This window comes from Nycticebus coucang, chromosome 22 (assembly GCF_027406575.1).
Source record: "Nycticebus coucang isolate mNycCou1 chromosome 22, mNycCou1.pri, whole genome shotgun sequence".
Taxonomy (NCBI): Eukaryota; Metazoa; Chordata; class Mammalia; order Primates; family Lorisidae; genus Nycticebus; species Nycticebus coucang.
Genome location: NC_069801.1, coordinates 25,485,490 through 25,512,318, shown reverse-complemented (window position 1 = coordinate 25,512,318; position 26,829 = coordinate 25,485,490). Strand labels below are relative to the sequence as shown.

The following is a 26,829-nucleotide window of genomic DNA, read 5'->3' as shown; positions in this document are numbered from 1 at the left end:
ATTGTTTGACAAGAATTCAAATTCACAGTCAAGTCTGTTTTCTTCCAGTTGTCCTTTAGTTTTACTTAAAATTTGAGCATATCCCTTGCCTCCATCTGTTTTATAGGAAACATTCACTAGGTTGTACCACTATAGTGTTTGTAAATTGGATTTATATATATAATGTTGATATTTATTGTGTTTAGTATCAAAACAAATTGTGTTTTTTACTTTCCATTATTGGTGAAAAGATTTTCAGGAGGAAAGAGTAACTGGTTAATGTCGAAGGATATGAGTCATCAGTAGGATTTGTCAGCAAATTGAGAAGGATATGATGGAGAAACAATAGATTCTAGTGACATTATTTTCATTCCACATGGTGGTTACAAACAAGTTTCCTTTTGGTGATTAGTTTAAATTATGCAGCTACTTTGGGTCTTTCTGGGTGAAAAGCATTTTATTTATTTTTTTGAGATGGAGTCTCACTTTGTTGCTCTCAGTAGAGTATTGCGGCATCACAACTCATGGCAACCTTACACTCTTGGGTTCAAGCGATTCTCTTGCCTCAGCCTCCCAAGTAGCTGGGAGTGTAGGTGTCCACCACAGTACCCAGTTATTTTTAGAGATGAGGTCGTGCTTTTGCTCCAGGTGGTCTTGAACTGTGGGCTCAGGTAATCTACCCGCCCTGGCCTCCCAGAGTGCTAGGATTACAGGCGTGAGCCACCTCTCCCAGTGTGAAAAGCATTTTAAATTTAAGTCATAGACTTATACCCTCAGTTGTTGTTTTGGTGAGATGAGATCTTTGATTTGGAGGTCAGCAATAAGTAGAATTTAGTTAAACAAATTTAGTTATGTCATTTGTTGACTTGGACTTAATAAATTCAGAGGATGGTTTTGTTAAACTTTTTGGTAATCATGGAGCTGCTTAGTAGATCAGAAGAGGCCCACCAATATGGCATTATTCGCTCTGTCAGTTCTGTAGTTAGAGCTTTTGTTGCATATGAATTGGCCTAAAAATTCCGTAAAGTTATCTTAACCTAACCAGAGACTAAGCCCATTTCTCAAATCATACTACCATGGCCCTTCACTTTTTCTACCAGTTTTCTGTCAGAAAAGTTTTACCTTTCCTTAGAGTCTTACTCCTACTTCATTTTCTACACACTTAGTGTCTCAAAGTGTGTAGCATTAATGTGAAAACTTAATGCATATCAAGTATTTTTCACCTTCATTGATTCGTGTAAGTCTGGAGCTTTATCCTGAATAGTGTTTGTGTGATGTGCACATAGATGTGCAAGTGCTTGTTTAAAGATTGGATGTGCTGTATTTTAATATCATTTAGAGATGATATTTTGTCCCTTATCTTAGTACGCATTTGGAGGAAGAGGACAAGAAAGATTGAATTTTGCATTCTTTTATTGGGAAGAGAAGGAAGGTGAATCCATGTTGAACAAGCTAGTGAGTAAAGAATAACAGCTTCTTGACATGGCATTATAGAGGTATTTCACCATTTTTATTTCAAGTTGTGTGAAACATTTACTTTCACTGTATAATTTTTAAAGACGGCAAATGTTCCTGTCTTTTGTGAATATGAACATCATGCCATTATTGGACACTTATTAGGTAGATGGTATTTTAAAAGACTGCTAGCAGCTTCAAATGGAATGATTTGGATTTTTGTCTGTTTACATACAGAGATAGCTGTGAAGTATAATGTGATTTATAAAAGGCAAGTTTAATAAGGAAGTGAAGTGTAACTTAACCCAGTTATGGGGAAAACTTGAACCAAAATGCCTAACAGCAGAAAAATTTCTGGGGGCAAACTAAAAGTTTATGCTGAGATGTATTTTGGGAGTTTTAATTCTGTATCCTGTGCATAGAGAGCTTTCCTCCCCTCTTTTGGGGGGGATACTAGAACAGGACCTTAATTACATTCAATACATTTGACAAAATAGGGAAATGAAAAAATTAAGCTGACCCATAAACTTCTCAGTTCTGAAACATGGTATATTTTAAACAATGCTAACAATAGCCTGGAAGTTTTTGCTTTGCATGCTTCTCCTGAGCTGTAGGTTATTTTGAAAGGTGATTCAAATAACCTTTCCCAAGTATCTGTTTTGCAACCTCAGAGAACTTGCAGCTGTTATAGTCCTTCTAACTGTCCCGATATAGCTCAGAAAACATTTCAAAGCAGTGTTGACAGGCTGAATCCAGGTGTCCTTTTGGTTTTTTTTCTTTTTTTGTAGAGACAGAGTCTCACTGTACCGCCCTCAGGTAGAGTGCCGTGGTGTCACACGGCTCACAGCAACCTCTAACTCTGGGGCTTACGTGATTCTCTTGCCTCAGCCTCCCGAGCAGCTGGGACTATAGGCGCCCGCCACAACGCCCGGCTATTTTTCTGTTGCAGTTTGGCCGGGGCTGGGTCTGAACCTGCCACCCTTGGCATATGGGGCCGGCACCCTACTCACTGAGCCACAGGTGCCGCCCTCCTTTTGGTTTTTTACTACCAAATTTGCTTTATACAATTGAAGTTCAGAATCCCAAATATAATTCTTTATTAATGAAATTAATGATTCAGTGGTTCTTGGGTTAATGTATGTGTAGTGATGTTGGAAACTAAATTAAAACGATTAAGACTTAAATTGTTTCCCAGGAAAATTAGCCTTTGGAGGTTAAAAAAAGAAGGATGGAGGAAGAAGGAAAACAAATGGAATTTAATTTTATGGGGGGAGCATCTGAATTGATGATAGTTTGTTTTTTTTTTTTTTGAGACAGAGCCTCACTTTGTCACCTTTGGTAGAGTGCTGTGGCGTCATAGCTCACAGCAACCTGAAACTCTCTGGTTCAAGTGATTATTTTGCCTCAGCCTCCCAAGTAGCTGGGACTGCAGGCACCCTCCACAATGCCTGGCTATGGTTTTTTGTGGTTGTTGTTGTTATTGTTGTCATTGTTGTTTTGCAGTTTCTGGCCAGGGCTGGGTTTGGACCCACTACATCCCGCATATGGAGCCGGTGCCCTACTCTTTTGAGCCACGGGTGCCGCCTGTCGTTGTTTTGGCAGACCCTGGCTGGGTTTGAACCCACAAGCCCCCAGTGCATTGGGCTGGTGCCCTAACCACTGAGCATGATGATAGTTCCTATTTAGAAAAAGATTAGTTACTGCAGTTAGGGAAAGAATGTCCTTAACTTTGTAGTAAAGAGGCTTGGGAGTCTTTAAAATGCATGTTAACTAAAATCCTTAAACATAAAGCCCATAGAGAGGATAGCTTTGATACCTTTGCCTGCAAACAAAAGTGTGGATGAATGAAATCAACTTAGTAGAGTTGTTTAATGTAATTTTTTTCTCTTTTTTTTTGAGATGGGGCCTCACTCTGTGTCCCAGGCTAGAGTGCCATGGTGTCAGCCTACCTTATAGCAGTAACCTCTAACTCCTGGGTTTAAGTGATCCTCCTGCCACCTCACCAGCCATATTTGATACAATTTTTTGAAGATTAACTGAAAAGAGATTAATGTTCAATACTGTGATTGTGCTATTAAGATTTTTAATCTTCTTACACTATTATTAAAAAACATCTTTCTTTTTCTTTTTTTGAGTCAGAGTCTCACTATGTGGCATCTGCCGCAATGCCCGGCTATTTGTTGTTGTTGTTGTTGTTGTTGCAGTTGTCATTGTTGTTTAGCTGGCCCAGGCTGGGTGAACCCACCAGCCTTAGTGTATATGGCTGGCGCTGTAACCACTGTGCTATGGGTGCCAAGCCTAAAACACTTCTTTTTTTTTTTTGGCCAGGGCTGGGTTTGAACCCACCACCTCCAGCATATGGGACCGGCGCCCTACTCCTTGAGCCACAGGCGCCACCCCTAAAACACTTCTTTAAGAAAAAGTAAACATTGGCCATAGTGTTTTTTACCTTCATTTAACTTTTATTTATGAAAGGAAAAATAACATTTTTGGACAAGAGATTCATCTGCAGAATTGGTAATCTTTAGAGGAAATGAGGACAAAATTGAAAAGTAAATATTTTCAAGTATGGCACGAAAATATTTAATGCAATTTTTCTCTTATAGAAATTACTAGAAAAAGACATCTAATCATCAGGGTTCACACAAATTTGAAAACCACTCCTTTTCATTTGGGCGGGGAGGGGGCCCCCAAAGGATTTCAGTAACTGTCACTACTTGTCACTGTTCTCAGAAGCAAGTGTGATTGTTGGTTAATTGCTTTCTTTTCCTTTCTGAGTGGTAGGCCATGTATTTTCTGCTGTTTCTGAAATGTTAAGACTTTTTCCCACCATCAAGGTCATGATTTCTTTTTATAGAACTGATTATTGATTTCTGTACTGGAACTTGATTCTTAAGTTCCCTCCTTAAATGAGGAAGTTGAAAAATGGGAATAACCAAGGGAGTAAGTATGAAACTTTTTTTATGGTAAAAATACATATTGCTAGTTTTAGCTTTATTTACTGATATTTTGGACTCTAATTTGTATAGAATTTAATTGATACCTCTTTATTAACTTCTCAGGACTGTAGTCAATGGGGGGGCGGAACTAATATTAATTGTAGGTTTCAAGAAGCCAAATTATTCAGTTTTAGTTTGATAAATGTAACAGTAGAGAGATGAACAAAGGTAGCACAGAGGATTGAGTTGCTGTTTCTACAGGAATCTGATGTGTTGGGTGTAGGAAATGAGAGATGAGTAAAATTTCATTTTGAGAGCAGTTAACTAAAAGATGAGTGTTTAATTAGTAAAGGTGAGTTTTTTTATTTTACAAGTCTTTAGAGCTTTCTTTCTCAAGTTGTCAAAATGCAGAAGATACAGTAATTTTACAGAAGAATTTCCCTATTTTGATGATCAAAAAGATTTTATACTCTATTGTTTAATAGTCTCTGTGTATTAGGCTTCTGCAAGTTCTGAAAGTTACTCATATCCAGTCTGTTGACAAATCCTTTTGGGTTGTCTCCTTCTCTACTTCTAATACCTTGGTCCAGGCTCTCTCCTGGATTGCAGCAGACAGAGTCTCACTATGTGGCACCTGCCACAATGCCTGGCCATCTTTTTTGTTGCAGTTGTCATTGTTGTTTAGCTGACCCAAGTTAGGTTTGAACCCGCCAGCCTTGGCGCCCTACCTGCTGAGCTACAGGTGACCCTCTATTATAAGGCTCTCTTATATCTCTGACTATGCTCATTCCTTTGTCCTCTCTGTTCCAGAAGCACTGACTTCCTTGCTGTTCATAACACTCTCCCATCATGTCCCCACCTCATAACCTTTGCAGAGGTACAGCTAAATTGCTCCCCAAGCATCTGTTTGGCTCCACCACCAGATCTTGCATAAAATGTCACTTCTTTCTTTCTCTCTTTCTCCCTTCCTCTCTGCCTCCCTTCCTCTCTGCCTCCCTTCCTCCCTCTCCCTCCCTCCCAAGCTGTTGCCCTGGGTAGAGTGCATCACAGCTCACAGCAACCTCCAACTCCTGGGCTCAAGAGATTCTCCTGCCTCCTCCTCCCAAGTAGCTGGGACCACAGGCACCCGCCACAACGCCCAGCTATTTTTTGGTTGTAGCCATCATTGTTGTTTGGCGGGCCCAGGCTGGATTCGAACCCGCCAGCTCAGGTGTATGTGGCTGGCGCCTTAGCCACTTGAGCTATAGGCACTGAGCCAAATGTTACTTTTTTCGATGAGGCCCTCCATCCTGTCACTGCCAATTCCCCTACTTTGAATTTTTCTCCATAGCAGTGACATTTTCTGACTATTAAAATGTTAAGAATCTGGCCTGGTGAGGTGGCTCATGCCTGTATTCCTAGCACTCTGGGAGGCTGAAGAGGAAGGAATGCTTGAAGTCAGAAGTTTGAGACCAGCCTCAGCAAGAGGGAGACCCCATTTCTACAAAAAATATAGAAAAATTAGCCAGGTGTGGTGGTATTTGTCTCTAGTCCCAGCTATTTGGGAGGCTGAGTCAGGAGGATTACTTGAGCCCAAGAGTTTGAGGTTGCAGTGAGCCATGATGACTGTCTCAAAAAAAAAAAAAAAAAAAAGTTAAGCTCTATCCTGACAAAAATCTTTGTTTTGTTTATTGCTATAAGATGATGTGACACATTGTACATGTCCAGAAAATATTTGAATTAATAAAGGAATTTATTATGGAAAATGCCTAGCTTTTCCAGAGGATAAGTTCTTTCATGTTGAGGAATTAGATTATTTGTACTTATTTTAAAGGGAAGTGCAGGTGACTATTGACATGAAGTGAGAATTTGTTTTAGGAAAAAAAATGCAGAGTTTAGTCTTATTTACAGTATTATGCTTTCATGTTGCTTGACTTACAGAAACCAAGCTGACTCAAATTTGCATGACTTCCTGTAGAATTTCTGGTAAGAAAAGTAATACAGGGTGGCGCCTGTGGCTCAGTGAGTAGGGCGCCGGCCCCATATACCGAGGGTGGCGGGTTCGAACCTGGCCCCAGCCAAAACTGCAACAGAAAAACAGCTGGGCGTTGTTGCGGGCACCTGTTGTCCCAGCTACTCGGGAGGCTGAGGCAAGAGAATCGCCTAAGCCCAAGAGCTGGAGGTTGCTGGGAGCTGTGATGCCACGGCACTCTACCGAGGGCAACAAAGTGAGACTCTGTCGCTTAAAAAAAAAAAAAGAAAAGAAAAAAAGTAATACAGTCAATATATGCTTACTTGCTGCTCAGACGTTTGTTTTTAGATTTTGTTTCCTTCTATCTACCCTGTTTCTCTGAAAATAAGACAGTGTCTTATTTTAAGGTGTGCTCTCAAAGACACGCTAGGTCTTATTTTCAGGGGACGTCTTATCTTTCCTGTAAGTAGGTCTTATTTTTGGAGGATGTCTTATTTTCGGGGAAACAGGGTAGAATTCTTTTATTGTGCATTTATATTACAACGTGCTGTTTTAATTTGTTGAACATTGGAATAGCCCATCTAATTAGACAGTTTATTTTATCATTTAATGTAGAGAAAGAGATGACTTCTCAATGGAAAGCTTGATGGGAGTGGATTGATAGGATTTTTAAAAGAATGCTCAGTTAGATTGGGTGAAATTAAATGGGGCAGCTTTTATAAAATTACCTCATACCTCTGAATTCACTTTACTTATATTTGAATCCAGAATTACAGTGGCCAAGGCAAAATATGAATTTTACTCATTTATTTAGTATCGTTAACAAAGAAGAAATCTCTGTGGAATGGTGTAGGTACAGACCTGCCTGGGACTGAGAATTAGCCCTCTAGAGGCACTTTAATCCTATGATTATAGTACTGTTAAGAAAGAAGTTAAATTATAAATCGTTACAGGGTTCTAGTCTCAGTATGTTGCCCTAGGTAGAATGCCGTGGCGTCACAGCTCACAGCAACCTCAAACTGTTGGGCTCAAGTGATTCTCTTGCCTCAGCCTCCCAAGTAGCTGGGACTACAGGCACCCGCCACAGCACCCACCGATTTTTTTGGTTGTAATTGTCATTGTTTGGCAGGCCTGGGCTGGGTTTGAACCCACCAGCTCCAGTGTATGTGGCTGGTGCTCTAGCTGCTGAGCTATAGGCACCAAGCCCACCTTAGAATTTTTAAAAAGGTAATACTATATGTACGTGGGAAAAATTAAAATAGTTCAAAAGGTGTATGTTAGGATAAAGTAAATCATGCACCTGATGTCTAGCCTCTAGTTCTGTGTTTTTTACTCACCTGGAAGAAACCACTGTTACTTCTTATCTGTGTAACTTTCCAGATAGTCTCTGGGTTTGAAAGTACATAGTATTCACAAATGTCTCTAAACATACTGATCATGCTATCATACACCTTTTGTCTTTTCACTTATTAGTGTCTTAGCCTTCTTTCCATATCACTTCACATGGATCTGTTTTATTCTTTTTAACCTCTGCATAGTTTTTCCATTTTAAGAATGTACTGCAATTAAATGATGGCTATTGTGTTGTTCCATGCATTTGGTTTTTAGTTTCTCATGTAGGTATTAGCAGTAGAGTATTATTATTTATTTTTTTCCTATAAGGGTGGGATCTTGCTATGTTGCCCTGACTGGTCTCCAATTCCTGGTCTCAAGTGATCCTCTTCCCTTGGCATCTGAAAGCTCTTGGATAATAATGGGTGTGAATCACTGTGCTGGGCCAGCAGTATTGACATTAGATAAACTCATTCTAACATCCTTCAAAGTTTTGAGTAGTTTTTTTTGGGTCATTGATTTGGAATCAGCTCTCGTTTTCTTCCTTCTATTTATCCCTCCTATCTCTTCTTAATTTAAAAGGATTTCCCTGTTATAGACCACCATTTTTAATTTTTTTTTTTTTTTTTTTTTTTTTTTTTTTGAGACAGAGCTTCAAGCTGTTCCCCCCCTGGGTAGAGTTCCGTGGCATCACAGCTCACAGCAACCTCCAACTCCTGGGCTCAAGAGATTCTCCTGCCTCCTCCTCCCAAGTAGCTGGGACCACAGGCACCTGCCACAACGCCCAGCTATTTTTTGGTTGTAGCCGTCATTGTTGTTTGGCAGGCCCAGGCTGGATTCGAACCCGCCAGCTCAGGTGTATGTGGCTGACGCCTTAGCCACTTGAGCCACAGGTGCTGAGCCTAGACCATCATTTTTAATAACTTCAGTGAAGTTAAAGTTTGGTAAAAGTTGAAAGACTGCCTAGGAAATGAAACTGTCCCAAATTCAACATATTAAAAGTTAGGTTCTTTTTTTTTTTTGTAGAGACAGAGTGTCACTTTATGCCCTTCGGGTAGAGTGCCATGGCATCACACAGCTCACAGCAACTTCCAACTCCTGGGCTTAAGCGATTCTCTTGCCTCAGCCTCCCGAGTAGCTGGGACGATAAAAGTTAGGTTCTATAAAAGATGGAGAGAATATTTGGGTGCATATTTGAATTTGATCACTATAATATGTCAGCTAGCCTCTTTTATCACCTGATAAATTAAAATAACAAATTTTTGCTTAAATAGAGTAGAACTGAGCAGGACTAATGCCAGAGACACAACTTTAGAAGAAAGTTTTCCTGGGCTCAGCATCTGTAGCTCAAGCCCCTAAGGTGCCAACCACATACACCAGAGCTGGCTGGTGGGAATCCAGCCTGGACCTGCCAAACAACAATGACAGCTACAACCAAAAAATAGCCAGGCATTGTGGCAGGCGCCTGTAGTCCCAACTACTTGGGAGGCTGAGGCAAGAGAATCGCTTAAGCCCAGGAGTTGTAAGTTGCTGTGAGCTGTAATGCCACGGTACTCTACCCAGGGCGACAGCTTGAGGCTCTGTCTCAAAAAAAAAAAAAAAAAAAGAAGAAAGTTTTCCAGCGTGGTACGGTGTGCTGAATTCATGCTAATATGTAGGGCTTAGCAACTTTTGAATACTTTCCAACTATGATAGGTTGCTTAGGATTTTTTTACAGACTGCTTTGCATTCTTAAGCGTGTTATAGGAGTTAACATTAGTTTATCTCAATCGACAGGTGCAAGAATGTGGCTGTTGATGTGTAGCTGAACTCTTGGGGGAGGGGAAGGGAACAGAAGCTTGCTTTTATCATGTATCTGTTAACTGATAGAGCATACGGTTTCTTTTGGCAGATGTTCTTTTATTGGGGTTCTCAGCATTAAGAATTGAGAATCTAATAAGAATTATCCTTATCTCTGGAAATTGCCTTTCTAAAATGAGGTTGGAGAAGTAAGATGAGATAAAGCTTGTTCTGTTTGCTGAGCAGGCAAACACTAGGGGCTAGGTAGAAAACAATGCTAGAGCTGTAACCTTTAAGCCTGGCAATCACTACAATGCGGGTCTTTCAGTGCCTTTACTCAGCTGACACACATTTGCTGTGATAATATCATTGAACCGAAGGGATTCAACCAGGGTAGAATTTCCTTGTGTTTTCTTCTGCATTTTATGCAAACTGTTGTTCTTTTAGTGGTTATTTTAATAATCCCCCCTCATTATAAGGTCACAGAGTTGCAGAGGAACATCCTGGCAGATATTTAAAGGAAATTTACACTTGCATTGGAAAAGATTGTAACTTGAAAAATATGTGGGGTACCTCTAAAATTGAAGAAGAAATCAACGGAATAATTAAAAAACTTGGGTTCTTGTCCAGCTACTAATTAGCAGTGTGGTTTTAGTTTAGTCAATTTATTTAACTTCTTTGGACCCCAAACATTTTTTTTTTTTTAAGGGTCAGAAGAGTTGATCTCCCTAAATTTTTCCTATCTCTAAAATTCTTTTACTGTACAAAGAGAACTTGCCTAATCTAAGATGGCTGTGTTTGGGGGTTACAGTTAGAATTATGAGTTAGAAATAGCGGTGGTGTGTATTTCTGTTGTTCTTAGTTTTGAGTGTACGAGTTTAATGTTCTTACTCTAGGGGGTAACTCAGTCTGTTGTGGGGATATTATTTAAGTTCTTAGAATGCCATTTGAATTTCATATTTATCTTTAATATTTTAGGAGTATTTTAGTTTTGTGTTCATGGTAATACAATCACAAGAAAAAATAAAAGGCCTTAAGTATCTTTAAAAAAGACCTTGAGAATAGATGAGTAGTTTCGAAAGCTTGTAGGCCCAAGTTCTTACCTATATTTCAATTTTTTCCTGAAAATGGTTCTATAGTCATCTTTCATGCCTTTTTCTATCTGGTCACAATCATCTCTAAGAGACTTCTTAGGGAAAAGGCAAGTGAAAGAACTTGCCCCTGTTTCCAGAGGAATTTATGATTATGTTGACATTCTCTGAGCCAGTTACAAAGATTACTGTGTTTCAAAGCAGCAGGCCTAAAATAATATAAAGCATTCTGCCACTTCTTTTTCTTGTCTCTATTTGGGGAGGAGAATCCTGTGTGAATTAGTGACCTCCAGATGATTTTGTATTCTTGAGGCAATGATGTGATAAATAGCAAAAAGACAAACTGGACTATAAATAAGAGAATAGGATTTATACATTAGCTGAGTCAGTAGGTATTGAAGTACATTGGAAAAAACACAAGACTAATAATACTTGGGCTTGAATTTGGGCTCAACTAATTCATTGTATGACTTAGATAAGTTACTTTACTTCTCTGATTCTCATTCTTCATATATAGTAACAACTAATCAGAGTCGTAAGGAAAGGAAATCATTTTTGAAAGTGCTTTGTGGGGACCAGTGCATATATTTTAGATTGGATAGAAGTGGAATTCTGGTTAATACCTTCACCCATTAACAGGCATACCTTATTTTAAGCAAACAGTATATGCGAAGGATTCATTTTTAAAGTACCTTTTATTCATTTAAAAAGGATTGGAGTTAAAAGTAGTCTTACTAGCACAGAAACTTCATTGAACCCAGTTTTAAAAGTAACAAAGACTGCGCCCTGTAGCACAGCAGTTACTGAGGCTGGTGGGTTTGAACCTGGCCTGGGCCAGCTGAAACAACAATGACAACTGCAACAAAAAATAGCTGGGCGTTGTGGCAGGCGCCATAGTCCCAGCTACTTGAGAGGCTGAGGCAAGAGAATCACTTAAGCCCAAGAGTTGGAGGTTGCTGTGAGCTTTGAAGCTATGGCACTCTACTGAGGGCGACATAGACTCTGTATCACAAAAAAATAAAAAGAAGTAACAAGGACATACTTCTGTATCTGTGATTTTTGAAACCTCTTGATATGGGTATCTCTTTATCTTATTCTTCATAGATGGCAATAATTTATATAGAATTGGTGAATTTCACATTGCTTTGGGCTCATAAAAAGTGTCTTTTTTACTTCAGGCATTGTAATTACTATGCTGTTAACCTCCAGTTCATTTTACTTATGCTTTTTCTCCCCCAGGTTTTTCGTTGGAAGATACGTTGCACATTTATGGCGATTCTGAGCGTGAGGGCAGACTTCTGCCAGGCTCAGCACAGCATTTTCGCTGACAAGTGAGCTTGGAGGTTCTATGTGCCATAATTAACATTGCCTTGAAGACTCTGGACACCAAGACTGGCCTCGGAAATAGTTGGCTTTTTTTTTTTTTTATTGCAAGCATATTTCTTTTAATGACTCCAGTAAAATTAAGCATCAAGTAAACAAAAGTGGAAGGCGATCTACACTTTTAACTTGTCTCACTAGTGCCTAAATGTAGTAAAGGCTGCTTAAGTTTTGTATGTAGTTGGATTTTTTGGAGTCCGAAGGTATCCATCTGCAGGCATTGAGGCCCAAGTTGAATTTGGATTTGAGTGGATTCTGAATATCCTGCTTATCTTGAAGAGAGAAGCTTCATAAGGAATAAGCAAGTTAAATAGAGAAAACACTGATCGATAATAGGCATTTTAGTGGTCTTTTTAATGTTTTCTGCTGTGAAACATTTCAAGATTTATTGATTTTTTTTCCCCCATTTTCCCCATCACATTCACACGCACGCTCACACTTTTTATTTGCCATAATGAACCGTCCAGCCCCTGTGGAGATCTCCTATGAAAACATGCGTTTTCTGATAACTCACAACCCTACCAATGCTACTCTCAACAAGTTCACAGAGGTAAGATTGTAGCATGGTTTACTTTTTGGATCTATTTGTAGGTAAAATCCCCTTAAAATTAACACCATTAAAAAAATCTCCTGGCGGTGCCTGTAGCTCAGTGGGTAGGATGCTGGCCACATACACTGAGGTTGGCGGGTTGGAACCCGAACCTGGGCCAGCTAAAACAACAATGACAACTACAAAAAAAAAAAAATAATAATAGCTGTGCATTGTGGCAGGTGCCTGTAGTCCCAGCTACTTGGGAGGCTGAGGCAAGAGAATCGCTTAAGTGCAAGAGTTTGAGGTTGCTGTGAGCTGTGATGCCAGAACACTCTACCCAGGGCAACAGCTTGAGACTCATGTCTCAAAAACAAACAAAAAAACTTTTATCCTGGCGCAGTGGCTCACGCCTATAATCCTAGCACTCTGGGAGGCCCAGACAAGTGGATTGCCTGCTGAGGTCAGGAGTTTGAGACCAGCCTGAGCAAGGGGGAGACCTGGTGTCCAAAAATACCTGGGTGTTGTGGCAGGCCCCTGTAGTCCCAGCTACTTGGGAGGCTGAAGCAAGAGAATGGCTTGAGCCTGAGAGTTTGAGGTCACTGTGAGATATGACGCTATGGCACGCTACCAAGGGCTGCAGAGTGAGACTGTCTCAAAAAAACAACAACAGCAAAAAAACTCCTTATCACAAAAGCCATTTATTTCTACAGTTGGAATATATAGATGACCATCCTACCAGTCTGGTCTTTGTTGAATTAGTTACAACAGATTTTTGAAAAAACATTTATGGAACTTGAGGAAACTGTAGAAACTGTCTAGTACTATGTTTTTTCCCTGCCATTTCTACATTTATTAACAGTTCTTTTGTCATAATTTTTATAATGAAAATGACACAGGAAATGTAGAAATGACACAATAGCATGTACCTAGCAATACAGTCAGCATGTAACGTATATGCCTTATGCCTAGCAGTGTTTGTGCTTAAGTTCAAAAATACAAAAACTTTATGAGATATACATACCATTGTTATTTCCCTCTTACAGATGAGGAAACAGGTTCAGAGCTATTTAGTAATTTACCTAATGGCACAAAGTGTGTAGTAGAACTGCTATGCTTACCTAGGTCTCTGACACTAACACCCATGTTGTACTTAAGACTATTCTAACCACCTGTGATGACATGCCACCTCAAAAATAGTTAATAGTAATGATTATCTATAAAGGTCCAGAAACTGGGGGGAAGGAAAGGTGTTGTAGGTAGCATTTTTTTTTTTTGTGGTTTTTGGCTGGGGCTGGGTTTGAACCCGCCACCTCCGGCATATGGGACCGGCGCCCTACTCACTGAGCCACAGGCGCCGCCCAGTAGGTAGCATTTTTATTTATATAAATATATATGTGTGTATATATATGTTATACACACACACATACTATATATATATATATTTTCTTCCTTGCTGCAGCCTCCCGAGTAGCTGGGACTGTAGGCCCACATTACCACCCCCAGCTAATTTTTTCAGTTTTCGTAGAGATGAGGTCTTCCTGGCAAGGGAGCCTCAAGCAGTTCTCTTACCTTAGCCTCCCAAAGTGCTAGGATTACAGGCATATGCCACTGTGCCCAGCTTATATTTTTTGTAATATCGATAGTTTGTACTTCATTGAGCACACATTTGAACATAAGCTTTTTAATCATTGTTCAGTTTAAATCCGATTTCTGTTGATGTGTTTATAGAGTAGACTTAGAGAACTGGATAAAACTCCTAGGGATTCACATTTTATACATGGCAGAGCTAAAGCCAAAAGAGGTTTTAACTTAAAATCACAAATACCTACCGTAAAATATTCTTTCACAACCTTTCAAAGAATGGCTAATGTAGAGTTTTAATGGGATATTATTTGTATTTTGAAACTTGTTTTTTGGTTGTTGTTGCGGTTTGGCCAGGTTTGAACCTACCACCCTTGGTATTTGGGGCCAGCACCCTACTCACTGAGCCATAGGCGCCACCTTGAAACTTATTTTTTAAATTCTTGATATAATACTCCCAACTTTCCTGAGTCTGTAGTGTAAGGCCATTCTGTGAAAAATAAAGTCCTTTGGCAATTAAAATAACTTTACTTTTTTTTTTTTTGAGACAGTCTCACTGTGTTGCCCTTGGTAGACTGCTGTGGCATCACAGCTCATAGCAACCTCAAACTCTTGGGCTTAAGCGATTCTCTTGCCTCAGCCTTCCAAGCAGCTGGGACCACAGGCGCCCGCCACAATGCCTAGCTATTTTTTGGTTGTAGTTGTCATTGTTGTTTAGCAGGCTTGGGCTAGATTTGAACCCGCCAGCTCCGGTGTATGTGGCTGGCATCCTAGCTGCTGAGCTACATAAAGGTGCTGAGCCTAAAATAACTTTACTTTTTAGATAACCAAGTGATGGGCACTACTTATAGGATATCGCTGTTCCTACTTATTTTGTATATTTATAATTCCCTGAGCTTCTTAACTTTGTACTCAGTATACAAGTTGATTCTAGACCTGTATGTCCTCTGGTTGTTGAGTCACCTTTAAGTCTGGCTATGTTACATAATACTATCTTGATCTTGTAGATTCCTTGGCCCTAGACTAAAAAAATGGCACAGGCCCTGTCCTCCAGCAGCCATAAAAAGATATTGGTGATTCCTTGAGCAAAGCAGTTAATGTAGGAAGAGTTTTAATTTTTTTTTTTTTTTAGAGAGAGGTTTCACTTAATCAAATAAGTGCTCATTACATAAAAATCAAAAGATACAGATAAGCAAAAGGACAATTTAAAAATATTTAATTGTTAGTATCTGGTTTCTAGATATTTTTCTCTCCATATATCTGTATTTATAAATATATATAGATAGGATCACACTTTATATTTTAAAAAATCTTCCCCCATACTAATTGTTTCCATAACTGTCATAGTATTCACTATATGGATGTACCATACTTCCTTTAACCATTCCCTTGGTTTTGTATTATGTGGTTTCTACTTTTTTACCATTTAAACAGTTTGTGATGAATATGCTACTACATAAATCTTTTTAAATTTTTTTACATATACATGTGTTTATTAGGTTACTACATAAATCTTTGTGTACATCTTTATTTCCTTTGTATAAATTTTCAGAAATAGAATTTCTGTGTCAAAGTGTATGTGAATTTTCTTTTTTTTTAATAGACAAGTCTTGCCCTATCAGCCAGGCTGGAGTGCAGTGACTCAATCATATCTTACTGCAGCCTAGAACTTTCTGATTTCTCAGTCTTCCTGCCTCAGCTCCCAAAGTGCTGGATTATGGGCACAAGCTGGGCCTATGTGAACTTGTAAAGTTTTTGTGTTGTGCTACCAAATTGTCCTGTAGAAAGGTGAATCATGTTTACTTTCCCACTGAGAGTGTATGAATATCCATCATATATGTTACCTTATAAGGAGAATGATTTTGATCTTTGTTTACAGATGATATCTCATTGTTTCAGTTTATAATATCACATTTCTAAAGTTCTGGTTGGAGGTTCAAAAGTAGTTACCTTATATTTGTTTTTCTTTGAAGGAACTTAAGAAGTATGGAGTGACAACTTTGGTTCGAGTTTGTGATGCTACATATGATAAAGCTCCAGTTGAAAAAGAAGGAATCCACGTTCTAGTGAGTGTGTAGTGTTTTGATTTTTTTTTACTACAAACAACTTCTATCTTTTAAACAGATATTTATAAAACTTGGTGCTAGTTACTTTGCTTTTTAAACTTGTAGAAAATACATTATTGATAGCAGTCTTTTAAAATTTTTTTGGTTTAGTACATGGGCAGTTTTGTTCACTTGTGCCCTTAAAGCCTATAAATACAGAATATTTTCTTTTTTTTTTTTTTGCAGTTTTTGGCTGGGGCTGGGTTTGAACTTGCCACCTCCAGCATATGGGTCCGGCACCCTACCCCTTTGAGCCACAGGCGCCACCCCTAAATACAGAATATTTTCAACAAATAAAAGCAAAATTTAATGCACACATTTTAAGAAAATGGAAATTTACATTTTTTAAATTAATGTAACATTTAGCTTTTGTTTCTAGACTATTAGTTTGAATATAGCTGGAAGTAATTTCCATCAGACATTTCTTTTCTTTTTTTGGCAGGGGCTGGGTTTGAACCTGCTACCTCAGGCATATGGGGCCAGAGCCCTACCCCTTTGAGCCATAGGCGCCACCCTTATCAGACATTTCTTAAGTCTATGTGGAAATACTTTGTGCTACTTTGCAAGTACAAAATTAGTTACTTAATATTTTGTGGATATAAATAAAAGGAAATAAAAAGGTGGGAGGTGAGGGAGAAGACATGTTGCTCCAAGAGGAATCAGCATAATTTCTGACACTTTTTGGTAGATTTCTGAAAAGAGCTTTTGTTATTTTGAACTCAAAAGTGATTATAATTATTTTAAGTTAAATCCTCCTTAGTATCAAAGTATGTTGTTTCCTTTTAAGAAAGAAGGGAAGCCAATGCAGTAGGAAAAGAACTGGAGTTTTTTAAGTTGGAAACCGGTAATAAGGAAGATATGGTTTGCGGTAATGTGCCTAATTCTTATTGAGTGACATTTTTGTAGTCTATTTTTTTTTTTTTTTTTGTAGAGACAGAGCTTTACTTTATCGCCCTCGGTAGAGTGCTGTGGCATCACAGCTCATAGCAACCTCTAAATCCTGGGCTTAGGTGATTCTCTTGCCTCGCCTCCCAAGTAGCTGGGACTTACAGGTGCCTGCCACAACGCCCGGCTATTTTTTTGTAGCAGTTTGGCTGGGGCCAGGTTTGAACCTGCCACCTGCAGTATATGGGGCCGGTGCCCTACCCACTGAGCCAGAGGCACCGCCCCGAGTTTCACTCTTTTGCCCAGTCTAGAGTGCCATGGCCTCAGCCTAGCTCATAGCAACCTCAAACTCCTGGTTCAAGGGATCCTCCTACCTCAGCCTCCTGAGTAAATGGGACTATAGGTGCCTACCACAATGCCTGGCTAATTTTTTCTATTTTTAGTAGAGTCTGGGCTCTCTTATCCAGGCTGGTCTCAAACTCCTGAGTTCAAGTAATCCTTTCACCTTGCCCTTCCAGAGTGCTGTGATTACAGGTATGAGCCACCATGCCTGGCCTATAGTCTTTATATCATAGTAGTCAGTGGTTGAGAAGGCACTTCATACAAAAAGAATTAATGTCCTGTTGCTAAGACAATCATATCTGATCCATAAAGTTTACTCACCTCCATTTTAGTAAAAACATAAAAACTGAATAACTAAATATTGTTTTTTTTTTGAGACACAGCCTCAAGCTGTCGCCCTGGGTAGAGTGCCATGGCATCACAGCTCACGGCAACCTCCAACTCCTGGGTTCAAACGAATCTCCTGCCTCAGCCTCCCAAGTAGCTGGGAATACAGGTGCCTGCCACAACGCCTGGCTATTTTTTGGTTGCAGCCGTCATTGTTGTTTGGTGGGCCCAGGCTGGATTCGAACCCGCCAGCTCAGGTGTATGTGGCTGGCACTTAGCCACTTTAGCCACAGGCGCCGAGCCCTAAATACTGTTTTTAAAAATGTATTTTAATATGGCATGGTGGTAATTTACTTGCATCCCCATTTTTATTTATTATTTATTTTTTTATTTTTTTTGAGACAGAGCTTCAAGTTGTTGCCCTGGGTAGAGTGCAGGTGTTTGTGGCTGGCTTCTTAGCTGCTTGAGTCACAGGCGCTGAGCCACATCCCCATTTTTAAATGACTTTATGGTTCCCTGGCTGGAAATCACTGGGGGTAAATGTAAACATGTATAAAATACAGCCATGTTTTTGAAAAGAAAAATAAAGCTTCTAAAATTAAGCTTAATACAAACTCATTTTCCTGTATTATATGTTTTCCACTGGCTACATGTGAAATCAACTTATTTTGACAGATGGCAGAATGAGAAAATGAATTTTGATTGACCAGTCTGTTTGAGTCAGTAATGTTGGTAAACACCTTTGTGAAATACAAATGTATTTAAAAACTTGAACTAGGCCAGGTGTGGTGGTTCATGCCTGTAATCCTAGCACTCTAGGAGGCCAAGGCCAGTGGATTGCTTGAGTTCAGGCATTAGAGACCAGGCTGTAGTCCCAGCTACTTGGGAGTTTGAGGTTGCTGTGAAATGAAGTATGATGCTATAGCACTCTACTGAGGGTGACAAAGTGAGACTTTTTGAGTGTTGTCTTAAAAAAACAAAACAAAACACGTAACTACTTTGTAAAAGAAGATAATAGTATATTTAGCATTTATTGCAGGATTTAATTTAGGGTTTTGTTTTAAAGGTCTAACTTAAACTTGGAAAAACAAGGTCATTTAACATTAAGCTTGGAATTTCTCTCTGTTTCCTAGACAGAGAAAATTTTAAGGTGGAGTTTACTTTTGCTAGGTGAAGAGGGTTGGAAACATTTCACTATAAGAGGATGTCCACCAAATAAGACCTTTTAACTTTGAATGCTCTTGTAAATTGGAGACACATTGGAATAGACTGGTGGTTTTAGCTTTGTCAGATGTTTCTAAATGATTAATGATTTTTTTTTGGTAGAAGCTATATGAGTAAGTGAAGCACATTTTATATTATTGTTTCTTCAGTAGGTGAATTTTAGGCAGTATTAGAGGAAGCAAGTTCTTGGCTAAGGCATTAGTTTTACTGCTACTTATAGTTAAACTCTGTAGTGACATTTATAATAACACTGACAGCCTTTAATTATGGGGCATAGCTGACAACTCAAAACATAATGTGCTGTTGTGGCTATAGGCTATGTGAAATGTTCTAGTGATGCCAATAATGAGTGCAGAATCAATTTAGTGCTCTATCACTTTTTCTTCTTCTTTCTCTTGTATCTTAAAGAGGCTTTATCCTGTCTCATTAGAATAACCTTATGTTTTTTAAAAAATTTCCAATAGGCGGCACCCGTAACACGGTGGTGATGGCTCTGGCCACATACACCGGGGCTGGTGAGTTGGAACCCGGCCTGGGCCTGCTAAACAACGACAACTGCAACAACAACAACAAAAAATAGCTGGGCATGTGGCAGGTGCCTGTAGTCTCAGTTACTTGGGAAGCGGAGGCAAGAGAATCACTTAAGCTCAAGAGTTTGAGGTTGCTGTGAGCTGTGACGCCACGGCACTCTTACCAAGGGAGATATAGTGAGACTCTGTCTCAAAAAAAAAAAAAAATTCCAATTGTGTTTTTGCTTTTCTGTTTTTGAAGCTTAGGTGGGACGAGACAGAGCATTTAAAATGTGAATCTCAGCCTCACTACTGCCCATTTGTACTGGTTTCTTAGGACCTCTTGCTAGGTAGCAAGGCAGATAAACCCTTGCCTGTGCTTTTAAGTGGACTTTTAAATCATGTTGACATGTGTTGTGTCCTTTCTTACTTTGTCTTGGCTTTAACTGTAGTCCTAATTACTACTTTTTTTTTTTTTTTTTTTTTTTTGTAGAGACAGTCTCACTTTATGGCCCTCGGTAGAGTGCCGTGGCCTCACACAGCTCACAGTAACCTCCAACTCATGGGCTTAAGCGATTCTCTTGCCTCAGCCTCCCAAGTAGCTGGGACTACAGGCGCCCACCACAACGCCCGGCTATTTTCTGGTTGTTTTGCATTTTGGCCAGGGCCGGGTTTGAACCCGCCACCCTCGGTATATGGGGCCGGCGCCTTACCGACTGAGCCACAGGCGCCGCCCCCTAATTACTACTTTGTTCAGCTATAATATTTGGGAGAATACTAGCTGCTTTGACTCTGATGCAGAGATTTTCCTAATTCAGATGTATACAATAACTGTACTTCATTGAGATCTCAAGGCTAATTTATTCAGCAAATTTTTAAAATTCTGGATAATTTTTTAGTCGTGATCCAGAATTATGTCAGGTGGTTCAGTTAGGCTTGCCCTGTGTATTATATGCAGCTATTCTGTATTAAGATGTTAATCTTGGAGAAAATATCAATTGAATGTACAAGGTCATTTCTTTCTAGGATTGGCCATTTGATGATGGAGCTCCACCCCCTAATCAGATAGTAGATGATTGGCTAAATCTGTTAAAAACGAAATTTCGTGAAGAGCCAGGTTGCTGTGTTGCAGTGCATTGTGTTGCAGGATTGGGAAGGTAAGCTCTTATCTTTTTGTCTGAATTTGTTACTATGACGAAAATTTCACTTTGGTAGAAATTTGCGTGAATTATATTAAAGAACATTAAATTACCTGAAAGAAAAGATGAGATAAAAAGCTTGGGTAATGGGGCGGCACCTCAGTGAGTAGGGCGCCGGCCCCATATGCTAAGGGTGGCGGGTTCAAACCCAGCCCCCGCCAAACTGCAACAAAAAAATAGCCAGGCATTGTGGCGGGCACCTTTAGTCCCAGCTGCTTGGGAGGCTGAGGCAAGAGAATAGCGTAAGCCCAGGAGTTGGAGGTTGCTGTGAGCCGTGCGACATCATGGCACTCTACCTGAGGGCGGTACAGTGGGACTCTGTCTCTACAAAAAAAAAAAAAAGTGGGGGCGGCGCCTGTGGCTCAGTGAATAGGGAGCCAAAAAAAAAAAAAAAAAAGTTTGGGTAATGATTTCTTTTTTTTTTTTTTTTTTGTGGTTTTTGGCCGGGGCTGGGTTTGAACCCGCCACCTCTGGCATATGGGACCAGCGCCCTACTCCTTGAGCCACAGGCGCCGCCCAATGATTTCTTATAGTAACCTTCTGTGGTTTACTTTGTTGTCTGATTGTAATGTGAACTGGATTTAGTGGATGTTTTATTTTTTTCTCTATTTTAGGTAATAAAAGGTTCAGGTCATTGAAATAGGTAACAAAATTAAAATCATTTTAGAGTTTGAAGAATATACATTGTTTATTTTGGGATTGAGATGAATGGTAAGTTAATAGGTAGAAGGCAGATAGCGAAACTCTAAAACTTTCTTTTTTTTTTTTTTTTTAAAGAGATAGTCTCACTTTGTTGCCCTCGGTAGAGTGCTGTGGCGTCACAGCTCACAGCAACCTCCAGCTCTTGGGCTTAGATGATTCTCTTGCCTCAGCTTCCCGAGTAGCTGGGACTATAGACACCCACCACAACGCCCAGCTATTTTTTGTTGCAGTTTGGCCAGGGCCAGTTCAAACCCGCCACCCTTGGTATATGGGGCTGGTGCCCCCCCACCCCACCTTTTGGGTTTTTTGCAGTTTATGGCCAGGGCTGGATTTGAACCTGTCACCTCCGGCATATGGGGCTGGCGCCCTACTCCGTTGAGCCACAGGAGCCGCCCCCCCGCCCTCTCTCTCTCTCTCTTTTTTTTTTTTAACAAAAAATCCAAAATGATTTTATTAGAAATTAACAAAATGACTTAAGAGTAATCTGAAAGAGTGAATACATGACACTATCAGGCGGCCCCTGTGGCTCAGTCGGTAGGGTGCCGGCCCCATATACCGAGGGTGGCGGGCGGCCAAACTGCAACAAAAAGATAGCTGGGCGTTGTGGCGGGCGCCTATAGTCCCAGCTACTCGGGAGGCTGAGGCAAGAGAATCATGTAAGCCCAGGAGTTGGAGGTTGCTGTGAGCTGTGTGATGCCATGGCACTCTACCGAGGGCCATAAAAGTGAAACTCTGTCTCTACAAAAAAAAGAAAAAAAAATATATGACACTATCCAAATATAGTCATTAAATTTAGCAAAAGTCTCCTTAAAAAAAGGAACTTTATCACACTCACCTTTTCTCCTTCTTGAACTATGTGTGGAGTAGAATTACCTCTATTTAACCTTCATTTGAGAGTTGGGAAAGTGGGGCCCAGAATGGCTAACCTTTAAAAGCCGTTGGCCCGTGAACCCTCTCCCTGAGTTTACCATGCTCTGGACAAGATCAGTGCTGTTTCCAACAATATTTAATTTTCATTATCTTTCCTTTTTTTTGAGACAAGAGTCTGACTATGTTGCCCTTGGTAGAGTGCTGTAGTGTCACAGCTCATAGCAACCTCCAACTCCTAAGCTTAAGTGATTCTCTTGCTTCAGCTTCCCAAGTAGCTGGGATCACAGGTACCCACCACAACAGCCGGCTATTTTTTGGTTGTAGCTGTCATTGTTGTTTTTAGCAGACCTGGGCTAGGTTCGAACCTCCTAGCCCCGGTGTATTTGGCCGACGCCCTTGCCATTGAGCTACGTGTGCCAAGCCTCATCTTTCTTTTTATTTCAACAAAATATTGTTCTCTGTGTTTTTTTTAATACTTTTATTTATTTATTTATTTTTTAGAGACAGAGTCTCACTTTATTGCCCTTGGTAGAGTGCTGTGTTGTCACAACTCACAGCAACATCCAACTCCTGGGCTTAGGCGATTGTCTTGCCTTAGCCTCCCGAGTAGCTGGGACAATGGGTGCCCACCACAACGCCCTGCTATTTTTTGGTTGCAGTTTGGCCAGGGTTGGGTTTGAACCCGCCACCCTCGGCATATGGGGCCACGCCCTCCCCACTAAGCCACAGGCGCTGCCCTTTTGTTTTTTGTTTTTTTTTTTTTAGAGACAGTCTTATTTTGTCGCCCTCGGTAGAGTGTTGTGGCATCACTGCTCACAGCAACCTCCAGCTTAGGCGATCTCTTGCCTCAGCTTCCCATGTGGCTGGGACTATAGGCACCCACCATGATGCCTGGCTATTTTTTTGTTGCAGTTTGGGGCTGGGTTCAAACCCGCCACCCTTGGTACAAGAGGCCTTTGCCTTACTCACTGAGCCACAGGCATCACCCTCAACAAAATTTTGATATACTACCATGGAAATTAAAGCCTAGCCCAAATATCACTTCTTGTATCTGTTATGATTATGCAGACTCTCATCTCTTACTTCTTTGGTAGTAGTTGCATATATCCTAGCCACTGTGATTTCTACGTGGCTCAACTTGCAACCTATAGTCTTTTGCAGACCCCTACTGTTTCCTTACTTCCTGCATGTCTTGATCTAGAGTAAAATACAGCTTTCTCTCTTTCTTTTTTTTTTTTGAGACAGGGTCTCAAGCTATTGCCCTGGGTCGTCTCACAGCAACCTCAAACTCCTGGGCCCATGTGATTCATTTGCCTCAGCCTCCCAAATAGCTGGGGCTAAAGGTGCTCACCACAACGCCCAGCTATTTTTTGGCTAGGGCTAGATTCAAATCTGCCAGCTCTGGTGTATGTGGCTGGCGCCCTAGCCCCCGAGCTGCAGGCTCCATGCCTAAACTCTCGAAAGGATATGTATAGATAAGAATTGACTTTGATCTTAGCATTGCTTGGAATAGCACTGGGACACTGTCATCAATGGCAGATGAAATACCAATTTAGGATCTGCACTTTGACTCAGAACATTACTGCAGGCTGTTGTTGCCTCAAGGTGGTGGAGACTTTGGCTGTTAGCTCTGCTTTGTCCTTTGTTTACTGTTTTTCTTTTTTGCATTTTAGTGTAACATTGCCAGTTTCTTCATTAGGTCAAAAGTTTTAGTTCTTATCCTAAAGGTTGAAGATAGTGTTGTCACTTGACTTGGGACAATTTTATAACTAGTAGCTATCTTAGGTAGACTGAACTTGGTGTACTATACAAGGAGGTTTTTAAATTTTATTTATTTATTTATATAAGGGGATTTTAAAACCATGATTTCAAAATATAGGGAGAGCTGTTCCTAATTGTTAGTTCTTTGGCACTCTCCTAGCTCATCCAAAGGATTTTGTTGAAAAGTCTAGCACCTTTTTAGCATTTGATAAGGAAATGTTAAAAGAAATTTATAATAAAAATTCTGACACACTCTAGGTATATGATAAGTTTGGTCATTTATTTTACTGTGATAATGGCTAAAGACCAGTGAATAATTTTTGATAATATATAATGATGAGAAAATTTGACATGTAATTTGATTCAAAGAATAAAGATCTCAATGTAGGTTTAGAATTCAGTGCTTTACTAAAAATAGATAAGATAGAAGTTATAATGATAGAGGTAGTTTTACTGTATAGGAAGTTGTCAGATTATTTTAGTATATATGAAAAAGGAAAACTCAAGCTTTGCTTTATTTTGGTAATAGGTAATCCTCAGTTTTAAAAAATCCTTTAATTCCAAAGACTATGGATATTTACATATGAGTTTCTCTCTGCAGGGCACCTGTGCTGGTTGCACTTGCTTTGATTGAATGTGGAATGAAGTATGAAGATGCAGTTCAGTTTATAAGACAGTGAGTATGAAGTTTTCTGTTGAGAAACACATGAAGCAAGATTATGCATGAAGAAGGAATTGTGGAAAGTATCCATTTGTAGTGTGGGAAAATTTTCTTTGGTTTAAATTATTAAGATGTAAAACATTTAGAACAAGTGATAAAGAAATTCAGTATTCCAGAGTTAACGATTTTCTAATTAGGGTGGCAAATTTGGACCTTTGTCCAGTATAGGATTTGAGTATCTAGGAATCTTGATAATAGCTAGAGTGTCATTGACTTAGTGATTCTTTTAATAGATTCCGTATAACTTCCAAATACAACTTTTTTATGACAAGGAAGGAAAAAGAATGCATAAAGGAGTAATCATCTAGGACTCTTAACATGACCTATCCAGGCAAAAAATTAGGATGGTAATGCCCAGACAGAATCTTGGCATCAGTCTGCCAGGACATGCTATTTTTTTTGTCCAGAATTCTTTGGCAGCTATTGTCATGCCCTTTTCCCTTCAACTCTTTCTTTGAAAAAGAAAGAAAAGGAAAGAAAAAAGCACAGATTGTGATAGAGAGCAGGAAATATGTCAGCTCTCGTCAGAAGATAATGTATTTCAAGGGATGCCATTTGTGTATGTCTTGAACCTGCTCTTTTGGGGGGAATTTGGGAGGAGACAGAATCTTACTCTGTGGCCCAGATTAAAGTGCCATGGTATCAGCCTAGCTCATAGCAACCTCAGACTCCTGGGTTCAAGGGCTCCTCCTCCTCCCAAGTAGCTGGGACAATAGACAGATGCGCCCATCACAATGCCTGGCTATATTTTTTTCTATTTTTAGTGGAGTTGGGGGTCTCTCCCTTGCTCAGGCTGGTTTCAAACTCCTGAGCTCAAGGCATCCTCCCAGAGTGCTAGGATTATAGGCGAGAGCCACCATGCCCAACCCTGCTCCTTTGTCTTAATGTATTTATGTATTTATTTATTTGTGTTTTGAGACAGAGTCTCGCTTTGTTGCCCTTGGTAGAGTGCAGTGGTGTAACAGCTGACAGCAACCTCCAACTCATGGGCTTAGGCAATTCTTTTGCCTCAGCTCCCTGAGTAGCTGGGACTATAGGCGCCCACCACATGCCTGGCTATTTTTTGTTATAGTTTGGCCAGGGTCAGGTTTGACCCTCGGCCACCCTCAGTATGTGGGGCCGGTGCCCTACCCACTGAGCCGCAGGTGCCGCCTTAATGTATTTTTTTTAGCATCCAAATACTTGCTACTAGTTCTAATCTGAAGACTATATTAATCTAATTGGGTTAGTATAATCAGATGTTTCTGGATAAACCATTCTGATCTTTATTAAATAATAGACTGCAATGGCAGTCAACAAAATTTGTTTATTCTTCTAGGAATGCTCAGAAAGTTCATTTTGGAACTTAGCTCTTCAAGAAGTGATGTGGTATCAGTGCTCGGCGCTTGTAGCACAGTGGTTACGGCACCAGCCACATACACCAAGGGTAGCAGGTTGAATGAAACCTGGCCCAGGCCAGCTGCAACAACAAAATAGCTGGGTGTTGTGGCTGGCATCTGTAGTCCTAGCTACTTGGGAGGTGGAGGCAAGAGAATCGATTAAGCCAGTGGTTCTCAACCTTCCTAATGCCACAGCCCTTTTAATATAGTTGCTATGGGTCGCAACCCACAGGTTGAGAACCACTGGTTTAAGCCCAAGAGTTTGAGGTTGCTGTGAGCTGTGATGCCACAACACTCTACCGAGGGCGACATAGTGAGACTCTGTCTCAAGAAAAAAAAAAAGAAGTGATGTGATATTGGAATTTGCTGGTTTTCAGCTGTGTGGAGTTAGTTAGAAAGTCCTTAGGCTGTAAATAATGAATTGCAGTGAATCAGCTTTTTTTTTAATATGATAAAGTTTGCCATTCTTGTATTTTCAGAAAAAGAAGGGGAGCATTCAATTCCAAACAGCTGCTTTACTTGGAGAAATACCGACCGAAGATGCGATTACGCTTCAGAGATACCAATGGGCATTGCTGTGTTCAGTAGAAAGAAATGTAACAAAAGCTGACTTGATTGTGGCATTTAGAGGGAACTCTTGGTACCTGGAAATGTGAATCTGGAATTTTACCTGTGTCATCGAAGTAGTGATGGATTCAGTACTCCTCAACCACTCTCCTAATGATTGGAAAAAAGCAAGCAAAAAAGAAATCCCTCTATAACACGAATAAAATGTTTAAGAAAAGA

General features: G+C 40.0%; 1 protein-coding gene and 1 long non-coding RNA gene across 2 annotated transcripts in view; both read left to right on the top strand.

Moving 5' to 3' along the window:
• Window positions 1-12,399, top strand: part of LOC128574898 (uncharacterized) — a 17,451-nt gene extending 5,052 nt beyond the window's left edge. The window contains exon 2 of the long non-coding RNA XR_008376877.1: window positions 11,766-12,399. This is a non-coding gene — a long non-coding RNA (uncharacterized LOC128574898). The remainder of the gene's footprint in view (window positions 1-11,765) is intronic.
• On the top strand, window positions 12,325-26,829 carry PTP4A2 (protein tyrosine phosphatase 4A2). The gene is made up of 5 exons (XM_053575891.1): window positions 12,325-12,456; window positions 15,993-16,085; window positions 20,438-20,568; window positions 24,545-24,619; window positions 26,523-26,829. Exons 1-5 carry the CDS (start codon window positions 12,361-12,363, stop codon window positions 26,629-26,631), a joined length of 504 nt encoding a protein of 167 aa, XP_053431866.1. The 5' UTR covers window positions 12,325-12,360; the 3' UTR covers window positions 26,632-26,829.